The 20,579-nt window shown below is 40.3% G+C and overlaps 2 protein-coding genes and 1 pseudogene across 4 annotated transcripts; 1 reads left to right on the forward strand and 2 right to left on the reverse strand.

Annotated features, from left to right (window-relative positions):
- The first annotated feature begins 1,329 nt into the window (after positions 1-1,329).
- Positions 1,330-4,567, forward strand: LOC306714127 (angiopoietin-related protein 5-like). Of its 2 annotated transcripts, none has more exons than XM_079184076.1 (7): positions 1,330-1,382; positions 1,545-1,619; positions 1,777-1,804; positions 1,930-2,021; positions 2,376-2,493; positions 2,982-3,167; positions 3,927-4,567. In XM_079184076.1, exons 2-7 carry the CDS (start codon positions 1,551-1,553, stop codon positions 4,223-4,225), a joined length of 792 nt encoding a protein of 263 aa, XP_079040202.1. In that variant the 5' UTR covers positions 1,330-1,382; positions 1,545-1,550; the 3' UTR covers positions 4,226-4,567. The 2 variants fall into 2 exon arrangements, with proteins under 2 accessions (XP_079040202.1, XP_079040203.1); XM_079184077.1 differs by having other exon boundaries at positions 1,359-1,381; positions 1,541-1,619.
- A 750-nt stretch (positions 4,568-5,317) lies between these two features.
- Positions 5,318-6,501, reverse strand: LOC306713831 (NXPE family member 3-like; annotated as a pseudogene). The gene is made up of 4 exons: positions 6,478-6,501; positions 6,234-6,252; positions 5,946-6,145; positions 5,318-5,863 (listed from the first exon to the last, which is right to left on the reverse strand). The product of its transcript is annotated as an NXPE family member 3-like (transcript).
- Positions 6,502-8,653: 2,152 nt separating this feature from the next.
- LOC306713632 (NXPE family member 3-like) lies at positions 8,654-14,006 on the reverse strand. Its single transcript, XM_079183401.1, has 6 exons — positions 13,872-14,006; positions 12,632-13,075; positions 12,105-12,403; positions 10,820-10,890; positions 9,511-9,714; positions 8,654-9,428 (listed from the first exon to the last, which is right to left on the reverse strand). Exons 1-6 carry the CDS (start codon positions 13,971-13,973, stop codon positions 8,875-8,877), a joined length of 1,674 nt encoding a protein of 557 aa, XP_079039527.1. The 5' UTR covers positions 13,974-14,006; the 3' UTR covers positions 8,654-8,874.
- Between the last annotated feature and the right edge of the window lie 6,573 nt (positions 14,007-20,579).

The raw sequence follows: 20,579 nt of genomic DNA on the forward strand, positions 1-20,579 counted from the left end.
ATATTTAGTTGTTAAGTAAATATTGATATTAATGAATCTTCCTTTTACACAGATAGTTATTTTGTTGGGCATTTCTAGTCACTATTTCTTGGTCCAAGTATGACTTTACACAGGTTTATAAATGATCTGCTTTGTTCAAAGCAAACAGCCAGTATAGTGGATTCAGTGTAGAAGGCATTTGGTATGGCTTTGAGTTTTACAGGTTCAAATGATCACTTCTACTGAAAAGAAATTACAATAGATTATCAAGAAATGATTGAACAAACTGAATAAAAAAACCATTTATCACCACGGAGCTCTCTTCTACAGCGCTCCAGGTACTTCTCGGCCTTCTTTTAAGCATGTGTTGTGTACTTTCTGTTTGTTTTTTTGTGTCTTCTTAAATGTAAATTATTGGCCCTTATATGGTCACTTTGTTATTTATGCTTGTAATTCCACTCCTGTTAAGCACTTTGTGACTAATGTCTGTGAAAAGCGCTTTATAAATAAATCTTACTTACTTACAAATATACTAACTGCAGAGTGCAGATATGGGATGCTTGGTCACGAACAATGTATGTCGTCAAAATCAATCCAGCAAAACTGCGACGCTAAAACGCATTCCGCCACACAGTCAAGAGCACGGGCCATTCAAAAATGATATCAGAGGGAACAATATTAACCATATCATAAAAACGACCCAATTTCTTTCTTAATAAAGAGTTTAATCCCACGGTTGTACAGTACATCAGTGCGTTTCAGTTCCAGCAAGAGGTCCTTCTCGATTCATGGACGCCAGTCGAGCCTCCCCAGTTGTATTTCTTGAATACGTTTTAATGTGTTTGAGGGCTGAAAATGTCCGCTCGACAGAGGCAGCAGATATTGGGATTGTCACCGCCCAACATGTCACGCTAGACCACTGACCAAAAAAGCTGCACGTTAATGATGACGTACTTGTAGGCCAGCTAGAATGCCTACATGTCAAAGAATACGCCCAACATGTCAAACAAAAAATCTGATTGGTTGAAGACTATGACAATCAACAATACCGTCCCCATTTACTTAAACTGCAAAGGGATTCACTTGTAATTCTGAGGGCCTCCAGGCAGATTTTCTTACTTAAGAGACAGCATAGGGGCAAAATCTGATCGGATAAAAAATATTTATAATACGTGTAGTCTATTTATGAAAAATAATTGAATGATAAAATAGCTATAACTTTGTGATTCTGTCTAGGCCACCACTGCAGATCTGTTGTTCAGACTTTGCTCCTGCTCAGTCTGCACGACAGGATGTGACGGCTATTATGGTAAACATGAAGGAGGTGTGGTAGTTTAGTTGTTGGGAAAAGGTGCAACTGCTTTGGAATTTGAACTGGCATTCAAGGTTCATCCAGCACATAGGTAAGTGTTAGAAAGAACGTAACGTTATTATGGGCTACTAGCGGTAGTGTTTTCTCACTTGGTCTTGTGAAAGTGAAGGCTGAAGGCTGAAAAGTCTCATTTCTCAAACTGCTGTTTTAACATTTATAAAATGTTATAAAAGAGATTCTCTTTTAAACGCAGGTCAAAATGAAGAGTGTGGTCGGGTATTGTGTGCTCATCTCAGTGTTTGTTTTGAGCTGCACGGGACAGGCTGAGGTAATACAAACTACATAACATCTCCTCCTCTCTCCATTGTCTTCCCCATCTCTTTTGTCTTCTATATGTTTCAGACAAGCAAGTCAATTCTCAAGCTCTGGTTTTAATGTCTGTATTTTGAAGTCTCACTATAAAACTGTTTCTGTGACATTGCTAGAAACTCCGAAAGCGACTTTCGCCTCAAGGTACGGTGAATGTTATTCTCGCCTCACAATTTCATGACACTGCACGCAGTTTGGAATGTAGAAAAACCTGTATATTCAGATTTCATAATGTTCCTCCTCTTGTTTTTCTCTTGTGCTAACCTCAGGAACAGACTGCACACGGATTAAGGCTCTCTCGCCACAAGCATCCAGTGGGGTTTATGTAATCCAGCCTCCGAGAGTCAAGGCCCCGTTCAAGGTATAATAACCTGAGATGTAATACCCTGTAATGTAATGTACATAGCAAAGCTTGATTGTACTTGACCATACCAAGCCCCACCCACTTAGTTACTGTTGCTATGCCTGTCCTTACGAATACTGAATCTTAAATTGAACAGCTCTTTTCTGTTGTGTCATTTAAAAAAGAAAGAAAGAGAAAAGCCTAAATCCTTTGCATGACGGAAATCAATAAACAGTGCTATGACAGATTTTGGAAAGAAAAACAATAGAGCATGCAAAGTCTTTTCCAATCCCCTGTAGAACACATAAAAACCTGCCACCTGTTTATTTTACATTTTTAACAAACTGCATTTTTACGGGACTACCTGCTCAGGTGTTCTGTGAAATGCGGCAAGACGGAGGCTGGACGGTGTTTCAGAGGCGCAGCGGACGAGAGGTTTCCTTTGACAGGAAATGGGCAGCGTATAAAAAGGGTTTTGGAAACTTGACAGGTAAGTAAAGAATATAAAACTGTTTGGGTTTGTTCAGGGATGTGAGGATGAATCAAACTTGTGATGAACTGTAACACGCCTTAGTTATTACACAGGGAATGTACATATCTAAGAAACGTCGTAGTTGAATGCAGAAGAGCATACAGGATTTGGGATTCAATTAGCTGTTATTAAGGTGAAACATTGCAAGAATAAACAGATGTTTTTTCCTTATTGACATCGGCTGGAAACAGCCCTTTTTGCCACGTGTTCTCCTCCATAATGTCGTGAAGAGTCATAGATTAGATTACACTGTGAACTCAATATACACATTTTCTACCACACGTACATTTATACATTTACTACTCTTCGACTAAAGCATTGTGTGACCTTCAGAAATTGCAATCTTGAACTTTCAAAACCCTGCATCCTGCAGCAATGTCAACTCAAAGCAAAGTTGTATCGGAAAAAACCTGAATCCTGTCCTTGTGCTCTGCTGATTCCCTTAGAGGACCACTGGCTCGGTCTGATGAAGGTTTTCTCTCTGACCACGAACAAGACCAAGAAGTGGACCATGAGGGTCGAGCTGTGGGACCACGAAGACGCCACTGCTTTCGCCGAGTACAGAAACTTCAGGTTGGGCAGTGCAAAAGCAGCTTTCAAACTGCATGTCGGGAAATACAGAGGAGATGCAGGTATTGCAGGCTTTTTGAATGGCTGCTTTTTTCTCATTGACCATCTTTTCCCTTTGCTTTTTAGTGATACACAAATTTTAACCCATTTACTCTTTTTCCGTTTATCTTGGTTGGAGTAGTCTTTTTGCCACGGTCATTTGAACCTTAGCATTTTGATAGACGTAAATGAAAGCTCCAAAATGTAGTTTTTGTTGTTTGGTGTTGTTACCTTGGCAACTATATCACCTGGGGTACTTAGGGGTCCACCTTCAGACCCCGGTCATATTGTTAGTGCTTATGGTTGTGGACATTTTCAACTTGTTACTTCCCACTATTTCCCCTTTGCCTCCGTTCACCATCTACTTTCTGCACAAACTCTGTCGAAGCTCTCTTTGAAGGGTCGGTCCACACATAATAAAATGCTACACATGGCAGCTTTAAAGCGAGTCAATATAACTTTTGAAAGAGGGAAATAACATAATTTACTGTTTCAAAAGTGGAATTGAAAAGTAATTAAATGCACCCCAATCTACCCTGAGGGGTTTTACTTCTCCATCCTTACTTGGTCTGGTATGACCAGTAGCTTATGGTGGCTAACGTTAACTAATTTTGGCAAAATTAAGTCTAACTGGCATTACTGAAAAGGTTCACTGTCTCCTCTGTACTCATCTTGTAACTGCCACATGTGGTCACAGTGGCAACTGTTCCACACACGTTGCATTTCAAAAGGCACCCAATACATTCTAAACTTGCTTCAACGGTTTCCAACTTTGTCCACAGGTGATGCCATCCGTGGTGCCTATTCAGGCATTGACCAGAATGGCTTCGGCTTCAGCACCATCGACCGTGACAGCGACGGCTGCTCCCCATGCATCTTTGGTGACATTGCTCAAATGGATTGTACTTCTTCAGACGGTGGCGGTTGGTGGTACAGCCGCTGCGGCTCTGCCGGCCTGAACGGCGACTGGCATCCTAGTGGTGAACACATTGGTTGGGCGTCAGGCATCCACTGGCAAACCTGGAAAACCCATGCGCCTTACTCCCTGAAGGCCACCAGAATGTTGATCAAGTCTGTGTGAGAGAACCCAACCCACATTTAGCTTCATACTGGCTTTTCTAGTCGCACATCAAGGCTGGTATTACATTTAAGCAAAATGACTCTCTTTTATATGTGCAAATCAGTTCTTTTTTTAAGATACTGGGCCTACTGTTCCCACTCCCAGGGTGTTTCTGCCTTTGCAGATTGATTGTTCTTGATGGTTTTTAAATGTCTTCATATCAACACATCCGAACACGCAGTTGTTGAGAGGAAGACATGTTAACTGGTCTATGACGTCATCATTGAGGTTTGACTGATTTCATTAATCATGACACACCTGAGTATGAGTACATTCATTCATTAAAGATATTTGTTTGCAGAACCCCTGATTTCAGTACACTTCATTACTACATGAGGACTTTTCTGTAAACAATGTGTGGCATCAATACCCTTATAAACTTCATATCAAAAGTTGACATCATGTCAAAATATTATTGTTACATGATGGAAATAATCATGGTTTCTGTTCTTTTGAGCCATAAAACACTTTCATAAATATGGCTGTAGAGATTAATGTTAAGGTGTTTTGTGTGCCAGAGCACAAACCAATCAGCATCCTGTCAGCAGCTATTGGCAGCTATGGGAGTTGCTTTAGTGTGTTAGACAACACAGAGATGGGAGTTTTTGAGCTAGACAACAATGGCGGCTCCTAAAGAGGTTAGCGTAGATGCTGCAATGGGATACGTTATTTCAGAGCTGGAGAGTATTTCTTTATTGAAAGAAAAGCAAAGAACGGAACTGGAGGTTTTCCTCGACGGAAAAGATGTTTTTGCTTTTCTCCCGATTAACTTTGCTGAGAGTTTGATTGACAGATGGTTCATCCAATCACCTGCCAAGTATTTTTTGAAAATGCCTGCCTTTTTCTAAAAAGTTTCAAATGATGGCTTCTCAGATGGTTCTGTGTAACAAACCATCTGGCGGGTCAAGTTAATTCTTTTTTGAAATATATTGTTAGTCTAGTCTGAACATGGACTGCTGAAGGAAAAATGCAGCACTTGGTGGAAACACAGAGATAACATGTTAACTCAACGTGTGCTTGAATCCATATTCCTCTCCCCCAAGACACAAACATCTAGCCGCCATTGTGAGGACATATGTAAGACAATAGATTGTTTACCATATTCTTAATAATGGGAGGTGGTGGGTGGATGTTATGTGGCAGAAGGTGGGCAAGGGTCATTTCCCAGGCATCAATCAAATGAACATTCAGTCCTTTGAACATGGCTCTGAGCACCTTGTTACACTGCAGCGAGTACCAGTCGCTGTTGGTTAGCGACACAAAAAGGTTTAAACCTTTGGGGTTCCCTGTCCGGATGACGACCAGCGTGCCTGGAGCCCTGTCCAGCAGCCGCACCACCGCCCTGCGGATGCTCTGCAGCCTCCTGATGTAGATCTCCATGGGAAAAGAGCTGAAGTGAGCCCAGATGCCAAAAACTACGACAGTGTTGGGGCCTCCGATTAAGTCATCTAGCTCATTAGCAATGTAACGAAGCTCGCTAGTTGAGATGGGGTGAAAATGGATAGGAGGAGTGGAACGTCATCAAGATGTTGTTTGCATAGTCCAAGGACATGTGAGGTCCAGTTCTCTTCAGGCTGTGCAGGTCAAACTTCTTAAGACCTGAAAGTATGACAGGGGGAACACATTAAGCAGCAGTGGGAACAAAATCATCTGTTGCCAGAAATCCCTGTGGATCAGCTACCTGGTAGAACTGCATTGAGGAATTCAAACCACTGCCTGACGGTGGAGTCTCCATACATGTGGACCACCTTGCCTTTGGCAAGACAATGGCAGACGCATTGAATTCGTGGACTGTGGTGCCACCTAGTGCTCGCCACACACCCTGGTAGTAATAACCAGAGGGTCCAGACGTCACAATGCTGCTCTTCTCCTGTGGTTGACCTGAGAGGAAGTTAAAGAATAAGGGTGGGATTATTCCATGAAAAAACAAAACCAAGCTGTAAAGTGATCGTATGAATCTCTTAAGTACCATCCTTACTCCTGAGAGACTATAGACACAGGAAGAGCAACATTCATGAGCTTTTAGCCTAGTGCTGCATGCTCCCAGCGCTGTTTTGAAATTTGGCTGAATACTGTTAATCTCTCTTCCAGAGAACGCTACCCAGAAGAATATAGTACGCTTTTTCCTGAACTTTCTCTTACTTTTCTTCGATTGGTAAATGCGTACGAGTGTACCACAACAGATTCAGCAAACGCTCCTAACTTCAGATAACCGTGTCAATGACCAGCGTAAACATGATGAATGTGCATGCATAAATGAGTGTGCATTCACGAGAATTAGAAATGAGCATAAGTAACCCCAATAATACCATAGGGCTACGTGTCCTGCCTCATATGTCCTATATTGAAGTCCTGCATTCAGAGATCCATAAAGAAAAGTCTCACATTTTGAACAGAGTCAGCAGCGGAGTTAAAGGACCTGCTAAAGTCAAGGGATGGGGAACAATAAAGATCAATGCCATTGCAGTGTCACCTGAGGGTCGCACTGTGACTGAAATAAAGAAATAATGATTCCATATGAAAAACGTCCCGCCACAGCGAGGCTACCGATGACTGCAACGGGAAGAGGTCAAATTATTTACGTCGTTTTGCAGTATGAGGTGGTCATATTGATAATGGAGAGTTATACAACAGCATCAAAAGCCAGTGCAAATGAATGATGATATAGTTAGGCTGTATGAATACAGTTAGAACTATATTAGCCTATAATTTAAAATCGCAGAGTAAAATGATAAATCATTAAGTATCATTTATACAGGTATTTCAGACTCAATATTGACGACAGGTCTGGGACACTGTTCAAAATAAACTCGTCCAAGTGGTTCTTGCATGAGGACCATTGTCTGAAATACATTCTGTTTTGAATTATTGTTATAGACAGTGGTGGCAGTAACAGTAATAAATACAAATTCAATATCATGCTTTACCTTCTTTTTGTGGCAACAAGGTGACACTAGTAGGTCCTGATGCCCAAATGTCGACTTTCAAGTTAACACCCCTGCACTTTAAAATAAAGTCGTAAAAGATAAGTGTCAAAAAGCAAGTATTTTCATTTGGAATGACCTTCAGAATATTTATTACACACAAGTAACAATGCAGATGAAGCTGCAAGCAAAGAGAGAATAGAGCTACAGGAGGAGCTGACTGCCATGAGGAGGTCGTCCAACAGGTGCACGGATGATTGTTTGTTGAAAAGTTAGTCAATCCCCATAAAATATGTGACAGTCATTTTTATTTGTTATATACTACCACTGGGAGTTGCCAAAGTCAGATATTTAAAAAGTGGACCACCACACCAGTATTAGTCTACTGTCCAAGAGCATACATTTCCAAAACAAGGCCTCAAATCATACTTCTTTTTTAATCTCTATGGCACAGTTATGTTAGTAATGTTGATATGATTTAAGGCAGGATGTCATATGCATGGTGTCTCTAAGAATATAGAAATCACTATGTTCAGTAGTATCACATAGTTAATTGTATCATTATATATCTAACTCAAGAGTTTTTTGTAAACTTAGTGGAAGAAGTAATCTTCCCGTACTGTTACAATATGACACAAAAGCAGACAGGAATTTGCAGATTTTATTTTCACTCACAGAAGAACAACATGGAATCTGAAATTCTATATAATCTACAGACTACAGAATGTGCAGGGTGTTCTGCACATAGACTTACAAAGACTGGGGCTTCAGTGATGGATTAACTAACAAGTTAAATATATTACAATCAAATTACCAGGTATCTCCATGTAAGTGTGACGAGCTGAAAATTATGTTTATCAGGCAACGATCGTCTCCTGCAATTCTGCGAGACAATCCCAAGACACGGGTCATGAAGTTGTATGTGTTGGATAACAAGTATACATTCACATGTTGTATGCTTTAAGTATCTGTGTGTCTACACAAATAAAGCGCTTCTTAACTGCCACAGCCTGCACGGCCTGAAACAGGATGTTCCAGTACGCAGGGCCCCACCCTTGATCACTCTCTTTACAACTCTGTGTGAAATGAACTTTGCAGCGCACACTTCTACAGACTCTTTGTGACTCTGTGTAACTGTGCCTCTTGTTGCAAGAATAATTACTTTTAAATCAAACGCACAATCTTTTATTTGCTTATTTGCATTCTGTGTTTTTATGGAGAAAGATACTTTTCAAATAATAATTCTAAAGCTGGCGGTGTCACAATATTTGTATGGAGAGAATTTCACAATAATACAAAATTACACAATTTCGACTTAACATTACGTTGGATTCAGGCAGATACCTTGGTCTCTCGTGATTGGTTAGCAAAAATCAAATCAGATATCAGACTGCAGATGGAAACAGAGTGTGACGAATCGAAAATTAGTTTTATCAGGAAACAATCGTCTCCTGCAATTCTGCGAGACAATCCCAAGACACGGGACATGAAGTTGTATGTGTTAAATGTGATCATTCAGCAGTTTTTAATACCCAAGTGGGCTTGGAGCCGCTTTCAATCAAGTCCCGTTTATTTTGTGTTCACTCAACATTGCCTGATGTTGAAAAGAAAAAAGTATTTAGTCTAGTTGGAGTATTGCTGAACAAAAAAATGCACCCCCACTCCTCTCCCTCAACAAACAAACATCTAGCTGCCTTTTTGAGGACACATGTAAGACAATAGATTGTTTACCATATTCTTAATAATGGGAGGTGGTGGGTGGAGGTTATGTGGCAGATGGTGGGCAAGGGTCATTTCCCAGGCATCTATCAGATGAACATTCAGTCCTTTGAAGATGGCTCTGAGCACCTTGTTACACTGCAGCGAGGACCAGTCGCTGTTGGTTAGCGACACAAAAGGGTTTAAATCTTTGGGGTTCCCTGTCCGGATGACGACCAGTGTGCCTGGAGCCCTGTCCAGCAGCCGCACCACCGCCCTGCGGATGCTCTGCAGCCTCCTGATGTAGATCTCAATGGGGAAAGAGCCGAAGTGAGCCCAGATGCCAAAAACTACGACAGTGTTGGGGCCTCCGATTAAGCCATCTAGCTCATTAGCAATGTAACGAAGCTCGCTAGTTGAGACAACGACAATCCGGATTGGAGGGCCGTGGAAGCGGTACGTCAACAACACGTTGTTGGCATAGTCCAAGGACATGTAAGGTCCAGCTTTCTTCGGGCTGTGCAGGTCAAACTTCTTAAGACCTGAAAGTATGACAGGGGGAACACGTTAAGCAGCAGTGGGAACAAAATCATCTGATGCCAGAAATCCCTGTGGATCAGCTACCTGGTAGAGCTGCGTTGAGGAAATCAAACCACTGCCTGACGGTGGAGTCTCCATACATGTGGACCACCTTGCCTTTCAGACACTGACTGATGGCAGACGCATTGAATTCGCGGACTGTGGTGCCACCTAGTGCTCGCCACACACCCTGGTAGTAATAACCAGAGGGTCCAGATGTCACAATGCTGCTCTTCTCCTGTGGTTGACCTGAGAGGAAGTTAAAGAATAAGGGTGGGGTTATCCCATGAAAAAAACAAAACCAAGCTATAAAGAGATTGTATAAACATCTGAAGTACATCTTACTCCTGAGAGACTATAAACACTGCTAACAGGAAGAACAACTCTCGTGAACTTTTAGCCTAGTGCTCCATGCTCCCAGCACTCTTTTGGGCTGAATACGGTTAATCTCTCTTCAGGAGAACGCCAGAAAAAAGTTAAAAAAGAAAATGTTCCTGACCATTACTCTCAGTGGACCTCATGCAACGACATTTTCATATTCTTATCTGAACTTTTGTTTCGTTCGGTGGATTCGTACGATGGAGCCACGTCAGATTCAGCAAACGCTCTTAACTTCAGATGACTGTAAATGACCAGCGTGGCATGATGAATGTCACCTGTGCACAAATGAGCGTACTACGTTCATTATCATTGTAAATTAGCACAAGTAACCCCAATAATATCATATAAGGCTGAGCATCCCGCCTCATTATGTCCTAAATAGAAGTCCTTCTTTCAGAGATCCATAAAGAAAATTCTCTAATTTTTAACAGTGTGGTGGAAAAAAACTATTCAATAGTACCGAGTGAGTCCTATGATACTGAAATTAAGAAACATTGAGAAAACAAGTTTGTCTTTAAAGTATTTATTAACTTAATTTATAAACATTGAGAAAACAAGTTTGTCTTTAAAGTATTTATTAACCATTGAATGGTTAATCAGTGATTGGTCCATTGACTGCATCCCCATTCAGCCCCTTATCTAAGTTGACAATATCATGTCCTTGATTAAACCCCCCCCCCCACACACACACACACACACACACCATGTCTGACATTGATTAACTTTGTTAATACAAAAAGGGCCAAAATACTGAGTAGTCAGACAATAACAACAGACAGATAAGTCATAGTGGAAATAAGCCAACACAAGAGTCAGCAGCAGAATTAAAGGACCTGCTAAAGTCAAGGGATGGGGAACAATAAAGAATGATGTTATTGCCGTGTCACCTGGGGTTCACACTGTCACTGAAATAAAGAAGAAATGGTTCCATATAAAAAACGTCACTCTCTCGAGTTAGTTTTAAATGCTTTACCTTCTTGTTGTGGCAACACGGTGACACTAGCAGGTCCTGAAGCCTTAATGGAGACTTTCAAGTTAACACCCCTAAAGAAAAGCACACATAGTAATTCATTAATTAATTACACTACAACATTAACAACATAAATACAAGAGGTGAAACATTTGAAATAATTGAAAGAAATTAAAATTAGAAAAATATAGCCCTAAAAAGAGAAACAACTGCTTGAAAGTTCATTCAACATCACAAAAACTTAACCCCTAAAAATCAATTTTGTGAATTAAAGCAGCACTAATTTATATCATTTTCATATAAGCAATGGGTCCAATAACTGTAATGTGCAAGGTGCCACTCACAGTGATGAACCCAGAGATGATGATTACCTTCTACAGAACATCTTAGTATCATTCACTTCATATTTTTGGTTTTACGGCCGGCAAACTAAACTGTTTTGGTTGAGTCTCACTGTTCTCATCAACATATTTTATTGATGCAGCAGGCAAGCTGCTTCATGCCGGAAAGCTGATTAACCAATTGACCCGTTGGTTAGTTCTGCCAATCCAACGCAGACTGGTCAATCAAAGTGTAGATTTGGCCAACTCTGACTAGAAAGATTAGATATTATGTATTCAGTGAGTGCAGTTAGTGACGGTGTGGGCTCCATGGTAGCTCTGACATTTTGACGGAGTATCAGCGGGGGTCGGGGCTAAGTGAAGGGTCAATTGTGCACTACCAACCAGTAAACAGCAGGCAGGCAATGTTAGCAACTAGCAGGTTGAACAAAGTGCCACATTTAGATTAAGGCAGATATTTCCCTCTGACGTCGGTGAAGACCAAAATACAGCTAAAATGAGAATAAATATTAGACACAACTCCAAATGAATGCTAATGTGTCTCCATGTCAACTGGTATAAAATAGGCCAGTGTTTGCTCACATTTTAGCCATATCTACTTTACAAGGTGATCTTATGTTAATAGCTTGTTGTGCTGCCTCCAAGTGACACAAAATAATAAGTGTCCATCTTAAAGTTTAGAAAAGACTACATCCAAAATAAAATGACTTTACAATAATTCAATTTAAAAACAAACACAGCAAATACTATCTAATGTTCCAAATGGAAGTCAACAAGTATGATTCAGACTGGTTTGTTTGATTTGCATTACCTTTAAAACATCTTTATATTCAATCTTAACTGCATGTATACAAACGTCTGAAACATTCCACCAAGGGGATACAAAGATAACACTGGATCTGCATATTTAGAAGTCACACAAAATACCAGTCTCTCTGTTCCCTCACCTTTGAAAGAGCTTCTCCTCATTAGCATTGAGGATTTTTGTTTTGGATCCTCCCATGTAGTGGTTGATCCTGGCATCACAGCTCAGCTTCTTTGGCTTGTAGCAGAACCACGGCTCACCTGTATGGAGGTCAGTGTAGTTGCACAGCGGCTGCTTGGTTGGCCTTAGGCAGACATCACAGAGGGTGGTTTCAGAGAGTGAGCCTGAACGGAAGAGGCTCTTGAAGTAAATCCTGTCGGGCTGTTCTCCGTTCAGCCTGTTCAGCACTGAGATGGCCTCACCAGGGTGAACCAGAGTCACCTGATTGGACAGAGAACAAGAGTTTTCACCAAGTCCAATCATGTTCAGTCATATCAGTAATACTACTTGAAGTGCCACACTTATAAAGGTTCACGTCTTCAAATCGTGAACCAGATTAATCTCAGACAATAATCTCTGGAGAATTGTCTATTCACTTAAACCCTCCTCTGAACTAACTAAAGGCTTCACAGACAATTGGTAAAAAAAATGTTTTAAAGATCTCAGTACCTCAACCTGTGCGTCTCCTTCCCAGAGTAAAGAGAATACAGCAGAGTAGCTCCCATTCAGATGATCCACCACTTGCCCAGCCACACCTGCTTCTAGCTTCCGGTTGTGCAGCCGGGCGAGTAGGAAGTCCCCCCCATGCTTCTTGGGACGACCCTGGAAGTCAGAGGTTTGTACCATGACCTCCAGCTGATCCCCTACATGCCACTGTCCCCCTTTCCTCCCTGGGAGAATGGTGAAGTTGCTGTGAGCTGGATGACTGGTCTGCTCCAGGGAAATAGGAGCTGGCAAAAGTGGAGTTTCAGGCCAAGCAGTTGATTCGAGTATGAGACTTTCCTCCAGAGCGTCCTCAGGGGACAGTGACTGGAAGGTGCAGAAGCTGCGATTCATGTTAGTGTGAGTGGAGACTCTCGGCATGATGAAGGTGGATTTTACTTTAGGCAGAAGCTGGCAGAGGGTTAAGAGAGACAGATGGTGTCAAAGATGCAACAAATAATTAACTAAATGCAGCAAAAGTGCAAAGGGGGAAGATTTATGCCTCCCCAAAACTCAGAATGACTTTGGAGAGTTGGTAAGTGATTTAAATGTATGTTTTCCACCCTTCTCAACTTCCGCCATGGCCCTTACTCTGTTGTCAACATTGACCCATGGAATTCAAATGTTCAAGGTTTTCAAGGTCTTTTTAAATGAAATTCATATTTTGGGATATGTTGTGTCTTTGGCCAAGAAGCACTACAGAGGATGTTTCATGCCCAATGGTTTAACAAGACAGTGGAAGACTTTCATAGCTGAAAGACCTTTTTTTAATGCATTTACAATGGATTGAACCACACTAACGGTAGAAAAGGGACTATTAGTCGTTTCACAAACTCCACTGATGAGAGAATTCAAGCCATTAAACCTCAAAGTCCTCCCTTTAGTGCCCAGCTGTTTTGGGGCATCTCATGGCTTTTTATAAACTATATATTTGCGACCCATTTCTTAAGATTTAGGTCTTCAGTAAGAACGAATGGGAAGCCAGTAGGTTATCTAAAGTATAGAATACTCTCAGCTTTATCCTTTAACTGGAAGAGATGCAGGATTGAGAGTGATAACACCATTTAACTGCATTATCTTGCAACATAGACCATTACTGTAGCCAGGCTCCATTGGATTTGAAATTATCCAGAAACAGACAAATATCAAACATTTCAAACAGGGTCCACCCTTCAAACTGATCCCACTAAAACTTAAAAGTTCTCACCTCCAGATTGTCCATGTGTCGTAGCACAAATATTAAGACAAAGACAGCCAGAAAGAGGAGGAGGGTGCCGAACGCCCTTCTTAAACAAGCGATGGCCTTCATGATTGGTGATCAGTCCTCATCTGTGGGTACTGTAATGGTAAATGTCTACTTAGTATATATTTCTACTTAGTATATTGTGTAAATGCCTAAGCACTTGTACTTATGCTCTGAACTCAGTACACCTTCATCCTTTGTGTTAACATACATGCTCAAATGTATCTTGCTGTTGGGTAGGGGTGCAACCAAGGGCGTAGGTTTGGTCTCAGCATTGGTAGGGACACTGCCAGCCCCCCCCCCCCCCCCCCCCCCCCGCCATATAAAAATAATTAATTGATATTATGTTGAACAGGCAAACTTTATTAAAATATATTAACATTTGTGTAACTTGGAACTGATTTAAACATAACGGTAATAAAACCTTAGTTTAAATACAAAACAGTATTCTGCACCAAATAAATAATAATAATAAATAAATGAATAAAAACGTTCTGCTAAAATACCAATATACAGTAACAGTATATTCTATATCCAAAATATATATAAAAAACTTTTCTCAGTTGTGCAGCCAAAAAAGACAACACAAATTAAAAAATTTAAAATAAATCTATTCTGCACCACTTAGGCTATAAATAAAGTGCGCCCTTGGGTGCAACGGATCACAAACCTCACGGTTCGGTTCACGGTTCGGATCATTTTTCGGATCAGCAAAGAAAAGGGGAGGTGACAAATATAACTTTGCTTTCCATTTATTAATTAAAGAACTTCAAGAACACAAAGCAAATAACTTTGGGCTATAGTCTTACATGAAAACAAATATATTGAAGAAGTCCATTTTGAAAAAAAATTAAATAAATAAATTATAAAAAAACATTCAAGACTACTCAATTCTGTTAAGTTTAAGTGCAACATGAGATATGTTGATACGGGATATGGGATATTACTATTGGGCCTGTCTAGCTTCCACTCTACTGCTTCTGTCAGCACCTGCACCAGGTGTGTGTCTGTGTGACTCTCACAGAGGGGGCGTGTCTACAGCACCTGTCTGTGTGACTCTCACCGGACTATGAATCTCCACTCCACCGTGATGAAGTGAGCGGTCAGTCTTTTCCTCTTCATAGAGGAACGATCTTCTTACTGAAGTGGGCGTGTGAGGGGATTTCGTAGCGTGGCTCAATTACTTTAAACAGATTTTGAAATCCTTTTGTTTTCCACACCTGAGTGTCCCCCATCGCTGACAGACCGGGGTGGTGGCGCTTCATATATCATATGTCTCTCTTTAAACAATGCATACCGTAACGGGTTTGTCCACCACCCTTATCCATGGGAAGACAAAATGCTCCCAAATTTGCGACTTAAATTACGCCTTTCTCAAGTTCCTCCGCTCGCCATGACTTTCACCGTTAAATACTTCTAACAGGCTCCGTTCACGTGAACACACTACTGCTTTACATCTGTACACTGCATTGATATTTGGGGACTTGTTACTTGAAAAGGAACAGCAGCAGTAAAACTTTACACACTATGATGATTACACTGTACAAAAAAAAAGACTCAATTGATCTGCGGTTCAGAAGTGTGCCGAACCGTGAGGTGTGAGCCGAACCGATCACGGATCAAGCCACACAACACTTTTATTTCCATCACATTTTAAATGCATGATTTTATAAACTGGTCATATGTCTTTAACTTTATGTAAATCTTAAATCAAGAAAGTATACAATAACTACAGTCGAGTAAATGTAATGTAATGTACAAAGCACAATTTCCCTCTGAAATGTAGTGGAGCAGAAGTATTAAGTAGCATAAAACAAAGGTAGTAGAAGTAAAATAAAATGTCACACATGTACAGTACATTAGAATGGTTACTGATACATGATCAAATAAACTTCATATCTACTTTGTTTAAGCATTTCCTGTGTCTTACCTCAGCAGAGATTCATTTGGAGATTCTGTTCATTGCAGTGTGATCTGTCACTTTATCTCACAGGTTTACAATAAACGGTGTTCTCTGTGCTTGGCTTTTAAGGGTATGACAGCAAACGGCACTGGACCATGAATCCCTGTCACAGCTTCTCTTCTGAACCACTCCCATGTGCCAAAAGAGCACAGAAAAAGCAATGAGTAGGGGCTTCTCTGTTGAAGCTTTAATATACCTAAATTGAAACAAATACAACAAAAAAAAGAACATAAAGTGATTATAGTGTCCTCAAGCTTTTTTTTTTAACCTTTGTACTCTGACTGTCACGTCCATCTAAATAGCTAAAAGTTTAAAACCACTTAAACCCTAAGCCTATTTTGAGACCTCTGCTCGAAAATGTCATACCTGTACTGAAAGGGGCTTATCTCGCTAACTACAAGGTCTATTTGAATAATTTCAATGGAATTATAACACTAACACTTGTGATAGTTTTTTTATATATGTACATATCAGTGTATATGTTACTAATTAATGCTGAATGAATATAACACACAGCTCAAATAAAAAAATGTCAGGTTCGCCTGAAAGAAAAATCACTTTTATTGATTTGAAATGATGCAGACCAAGGCTTAAACTCTCTCAAATCATATCACAACATGTCAGCAGTCCTTTTAAAAAAACAAATTGGCTTTGATAGAGTGAAGTATGCCTGAGAAATCAATGCCGGTGTACAGGTCAGCTGAGGTCAGCCAACGTCAATTCTGATTTTGGAAGCAGTTTTATTGTACTTTTAAATACTATATAACTATTTATTTCACTTCTTTTATCACTAATAGTGTTCAATATATCTAATACAGCAGTTTGGCATCATTTTGAGAGCCTGTGCTATATAAAAACCTAATTTTCGTCAGAATTTCAGTTTCAGCCTGTGATTGGCCGATTTGCGCAATTCCCACAGATTTGAACCCGGAAGACTCTGGGCATTGTAGTCATTCGTTCTTTGAGTTGTTTGACTGAATTTTAAGCCAATAAAATAATCGAAAACTGTGATCCGCCCCCATGGGTCAAACCCATTGGTCAAAACTGAAATTATTATTCATTCGTCATAGTAGGTCGTAGAAACTCAGTTGTTTTGAAGCAGGAAGGCGAGAGAGCAGCTGCAAATGCAGGAAATGGATTCAATTTTTTTCGGGCCGATTTTCTTCCAGAAAAACATCTAAAAGGTACGAAGCGTTTCAATATTTATGCTTAACTTTTTAACAGTGAAAAGTAGAAATATTCTGAAGCTATAGTTCGATGTAGTTTGTTCTGCTGGTCCACGTGGACATTCCCTTTGTCTGAAAAGTGCCGTAGATCGCGGCTGGGATCGATAACAGTGAATATTGCGCGCCTTCTCCTGGTGAGAAATAGGTGAAATTGTGGTCATACTTTTAGTACCTTGAAGTACTTTGTGTATATATATATATATATATATATATATATATATATATATATATATATATATATATATATATATTTTTTTTATAGTTATATTTTTTTAGTGATTAAAATAGGTTACATGGTTCATTTTATCAGAATCTCTTCATCATGTACGTTTTTTAAATATTTTAAAATATCATTTCATTCGTTCTCAAAAGTGATGTGTACTACATGTGTACACTCTTCGCCCCCTTTAAAGGGTGTAATTCTTGTGAAGTATGGAAGATTGAAACTCCCTAAATTAAAACAAATAAAATGAAGATATGAAGTTAAACTAGAAAATTTCGCAAGAAATTTTGACAGTGTGGCTTCTACTGCCCGTAGACGTCGCAATATACATACACACCGATGTTACTGGTAGTATCGTTAAGGTTGGATTGAGATAGCGCTTCTCTCTTTTCTGCATTTTAGATTCATACTCTTGGATTGAATCTTGTGTTTGTGATGGACAGTCCAGAAATGGCTCCCGTCATTTCTGTATTGGAGATATACACCTTTGTTTGAGATACAGTGGGTACGGAAAGTATTCAGACCCCTTTAAATTTTTCACTCAGTTTCATTGCAGCTATTTGCTAAAATCAAAAAAGTTCATTTTATTTCTCATTAATGTACACTCAGCACTCCATCTTGACAGAAAAAAACAGAAATGTAGAAAGTTTTGCAAATTTATTAAAAAAGAAAAACTGAAATATCACATGGTCATATGTATTCAGACCCTTTGCTGTGACACTCATATTTAACTCACATGCTGTCCATTTCTTCTGATCCTCCTTGAGATGGTTCTACTCCTTCATTGGAGTCCAGCTGTGTTTAATTAAACTGATTGGACTTGATTAGGAAAGGCACACACCTGTCTATATAAGACCTTACAGCTCACAGTGCATGTCAGAGCAAATGAGAATCATGAGGTCGAAGGAACTGCCCAAGGAGCTCAGAGATAGAATTGTGGCAAGGCACAGATCTGGCCAAGGTTACAAAAGAATTTCTGCAGCACTCAAGGTTCCTTAGAGCACAGTGGCCTCCATAATCCTTAAATGGAAGAAGTTTGGGACGACCAGAACTCTTCCTAGACCTGGCCGTCCAGCCAAACTGAGCAATCGTGGGAGAAGAGCCTTGGTGAGAGAGGTAAAGAAGAACCCAAAGATCACTGTGGCTGAGCTCCAGAGATGCAGTAGGGAGAAAGTTCCACAAAGTCAACTATCACTGCAGCCCTCCACCAGTCGGGGCTTTATGGCAGAGTGGCCCGACGGAAGCCTCTCCTCAGTGCAAGGCGTATGAAAGCCCGCATAGAGTTTGCCAAAAAACACATGAAGGACTCCCAGACTATGAGAAATAAGATTCTCTGGTCTGCTGAGACCAAGATTGAACTTTTTGATGTTAATTCTAAGCGGTATGTGTGGAGAAAACCAGGCACTGCTCATCACCTGCCCAATACAATCCCAACAGTGAAACATGGTGGTGGCAGCATCATGCTATGGGGGTGTTTTTCAGCTGCAGGGACAGGAAGACTGGTTGCAATTGAAGGAAAGATGAATGCGGCCAAGTACAGGGATATCCTGGAAGAAAACCTCTTCCAGAGTGCTCTGGACCTCAGACTGGGCCGAAGGTTCACCTTCCAACAAGACAATGACCCTAAGCACACAGCTAAAATAACAAAGGAGTGGCTTCGGAACAACTCTGTGACCATTCTTGACTGGCCCAGCCAGAGCCCTGACCTAAACCCAATTGAGCATCTCTGGAGAGACCTGAAAATGGCTGTTCACCATCCAACCTGATGGAACTGGAGAGGATCTGCAAGGAAGAATGGCAGAGGATCCCCAAATCCAGGTGTGAAAAACTTGTTGCATCATTCCCAAGAAGACTCATGGCTGTACTAGCTCAAAAGGGTGCTTCTACTCAATACTGAGCAAAGGGTCTGACTACTTATGACCATGTGATATTTCAGTTTTTCTTTTTTAATAAATTTGCAAAAATTTCTACATTTCTGTTTTTTTCTGTCAAGATTGGGTGCTGAGTGTACATTAATGAGAAATAAAATGAACTTTTTTTGATTTTAGCAAATGGCTGCAATGAAACAAAGAGTGAACAATTTAAAGGGGTCTGAATACTTTCCGTACCCACTGTACATACCTTTGAAAATTGCATTTCTGTATTTGGGATGGAAAGACCTAATATTTGTTAACATGAACCTCATTTTAAGATAGTTGCTGAAAGGAAGAACGCTACTGAGGCAGACTGATTAAGAAATGTTACAGTGATTTTGAACTAAACTCCTGCCTCCTTTTAACAACACAGCCATTTTGTCTTATCTAACAAAGAGCTAAAAGCAATATTCTAAGTTTTCCACACACCTCCCTTTGTTAGACCACAGTACTGTATGTGCATTAAAGTAGAGATTAAACCCTTTTAAGATCACATCCCCCAGTAATATTGCAGTTATTTAAAAATATGACAAAAAAAGTAAATTTCTTCATATTTTTCAGTCAAAATCCAAGCATCTTTTCTTTAAAAACTAAAAATTATGACCTGTACTTGAGTAATATTGAACCAACCAAATTTCAACCAATGATATGAGTCATCCAATATAATTTTCTTCTTCCACCATTACATGACACAGCAGCTAACCCAGCTATGAAGCTAATGCTAACAGAAATGTCCTCTCGTATGCAGCACATCAACCATGCACTAAAATCTGTCTCAGAGTAATATCACATGGAACGATCTGAAATGTCAGCCATTTTAGGTCTTCCTAGCGGAGAAGCTAGGAGCACATTAGCACAGTGTTCCGACTTTACACACACACACACACACACACAGAGAAAGAAGAAGCTAGCTAGCTAGCTAAATACATGAGTCATTGACTTACCTCAGACAAGATGTCGAAGACAGAGTAAAAAGCTCACAGGCGGTATTTATACCAAAGCCGTAACACAACGAGCCAATCAAACTTGATGTATCAGAAGAGTCAAATCGGATTCGTCCTGTTGTCCGTTTCCACCCCAGCAACAGCAGATTGATTGGGTGAAAGGTTCAGTCAATCAGAGCCATTTCTCATTTTGCCCACTAGCGCTAACTTGGAGGCTAAAGGCCTGCTCCGGTGCTTACTTTAGATAGTTAAATAAAAGAGGAGAGTATAAAAAATAACCGGTGCATTGCTGAAAAGCCAAGGCCCGGTCTAGTGAGATAAAGAATATGTGGATTTGGCATGCTATTGAGTTAAGACTACGGTGCTTTGTGTGTGTTGACTGAAGGCACGCAGTCGCCGTTAG

This window comes from Pholis gunnellus (assembly GCF_910591455.1).
Source record: "Pholis gunnellus genome assembly, chromosome: 22".
Lineage (NCBI taxonomy): Eukaryota > Metazoa > Chordata > Actinopteri > Perciformes > Pholidae > Pholis > Pholis gunnellus.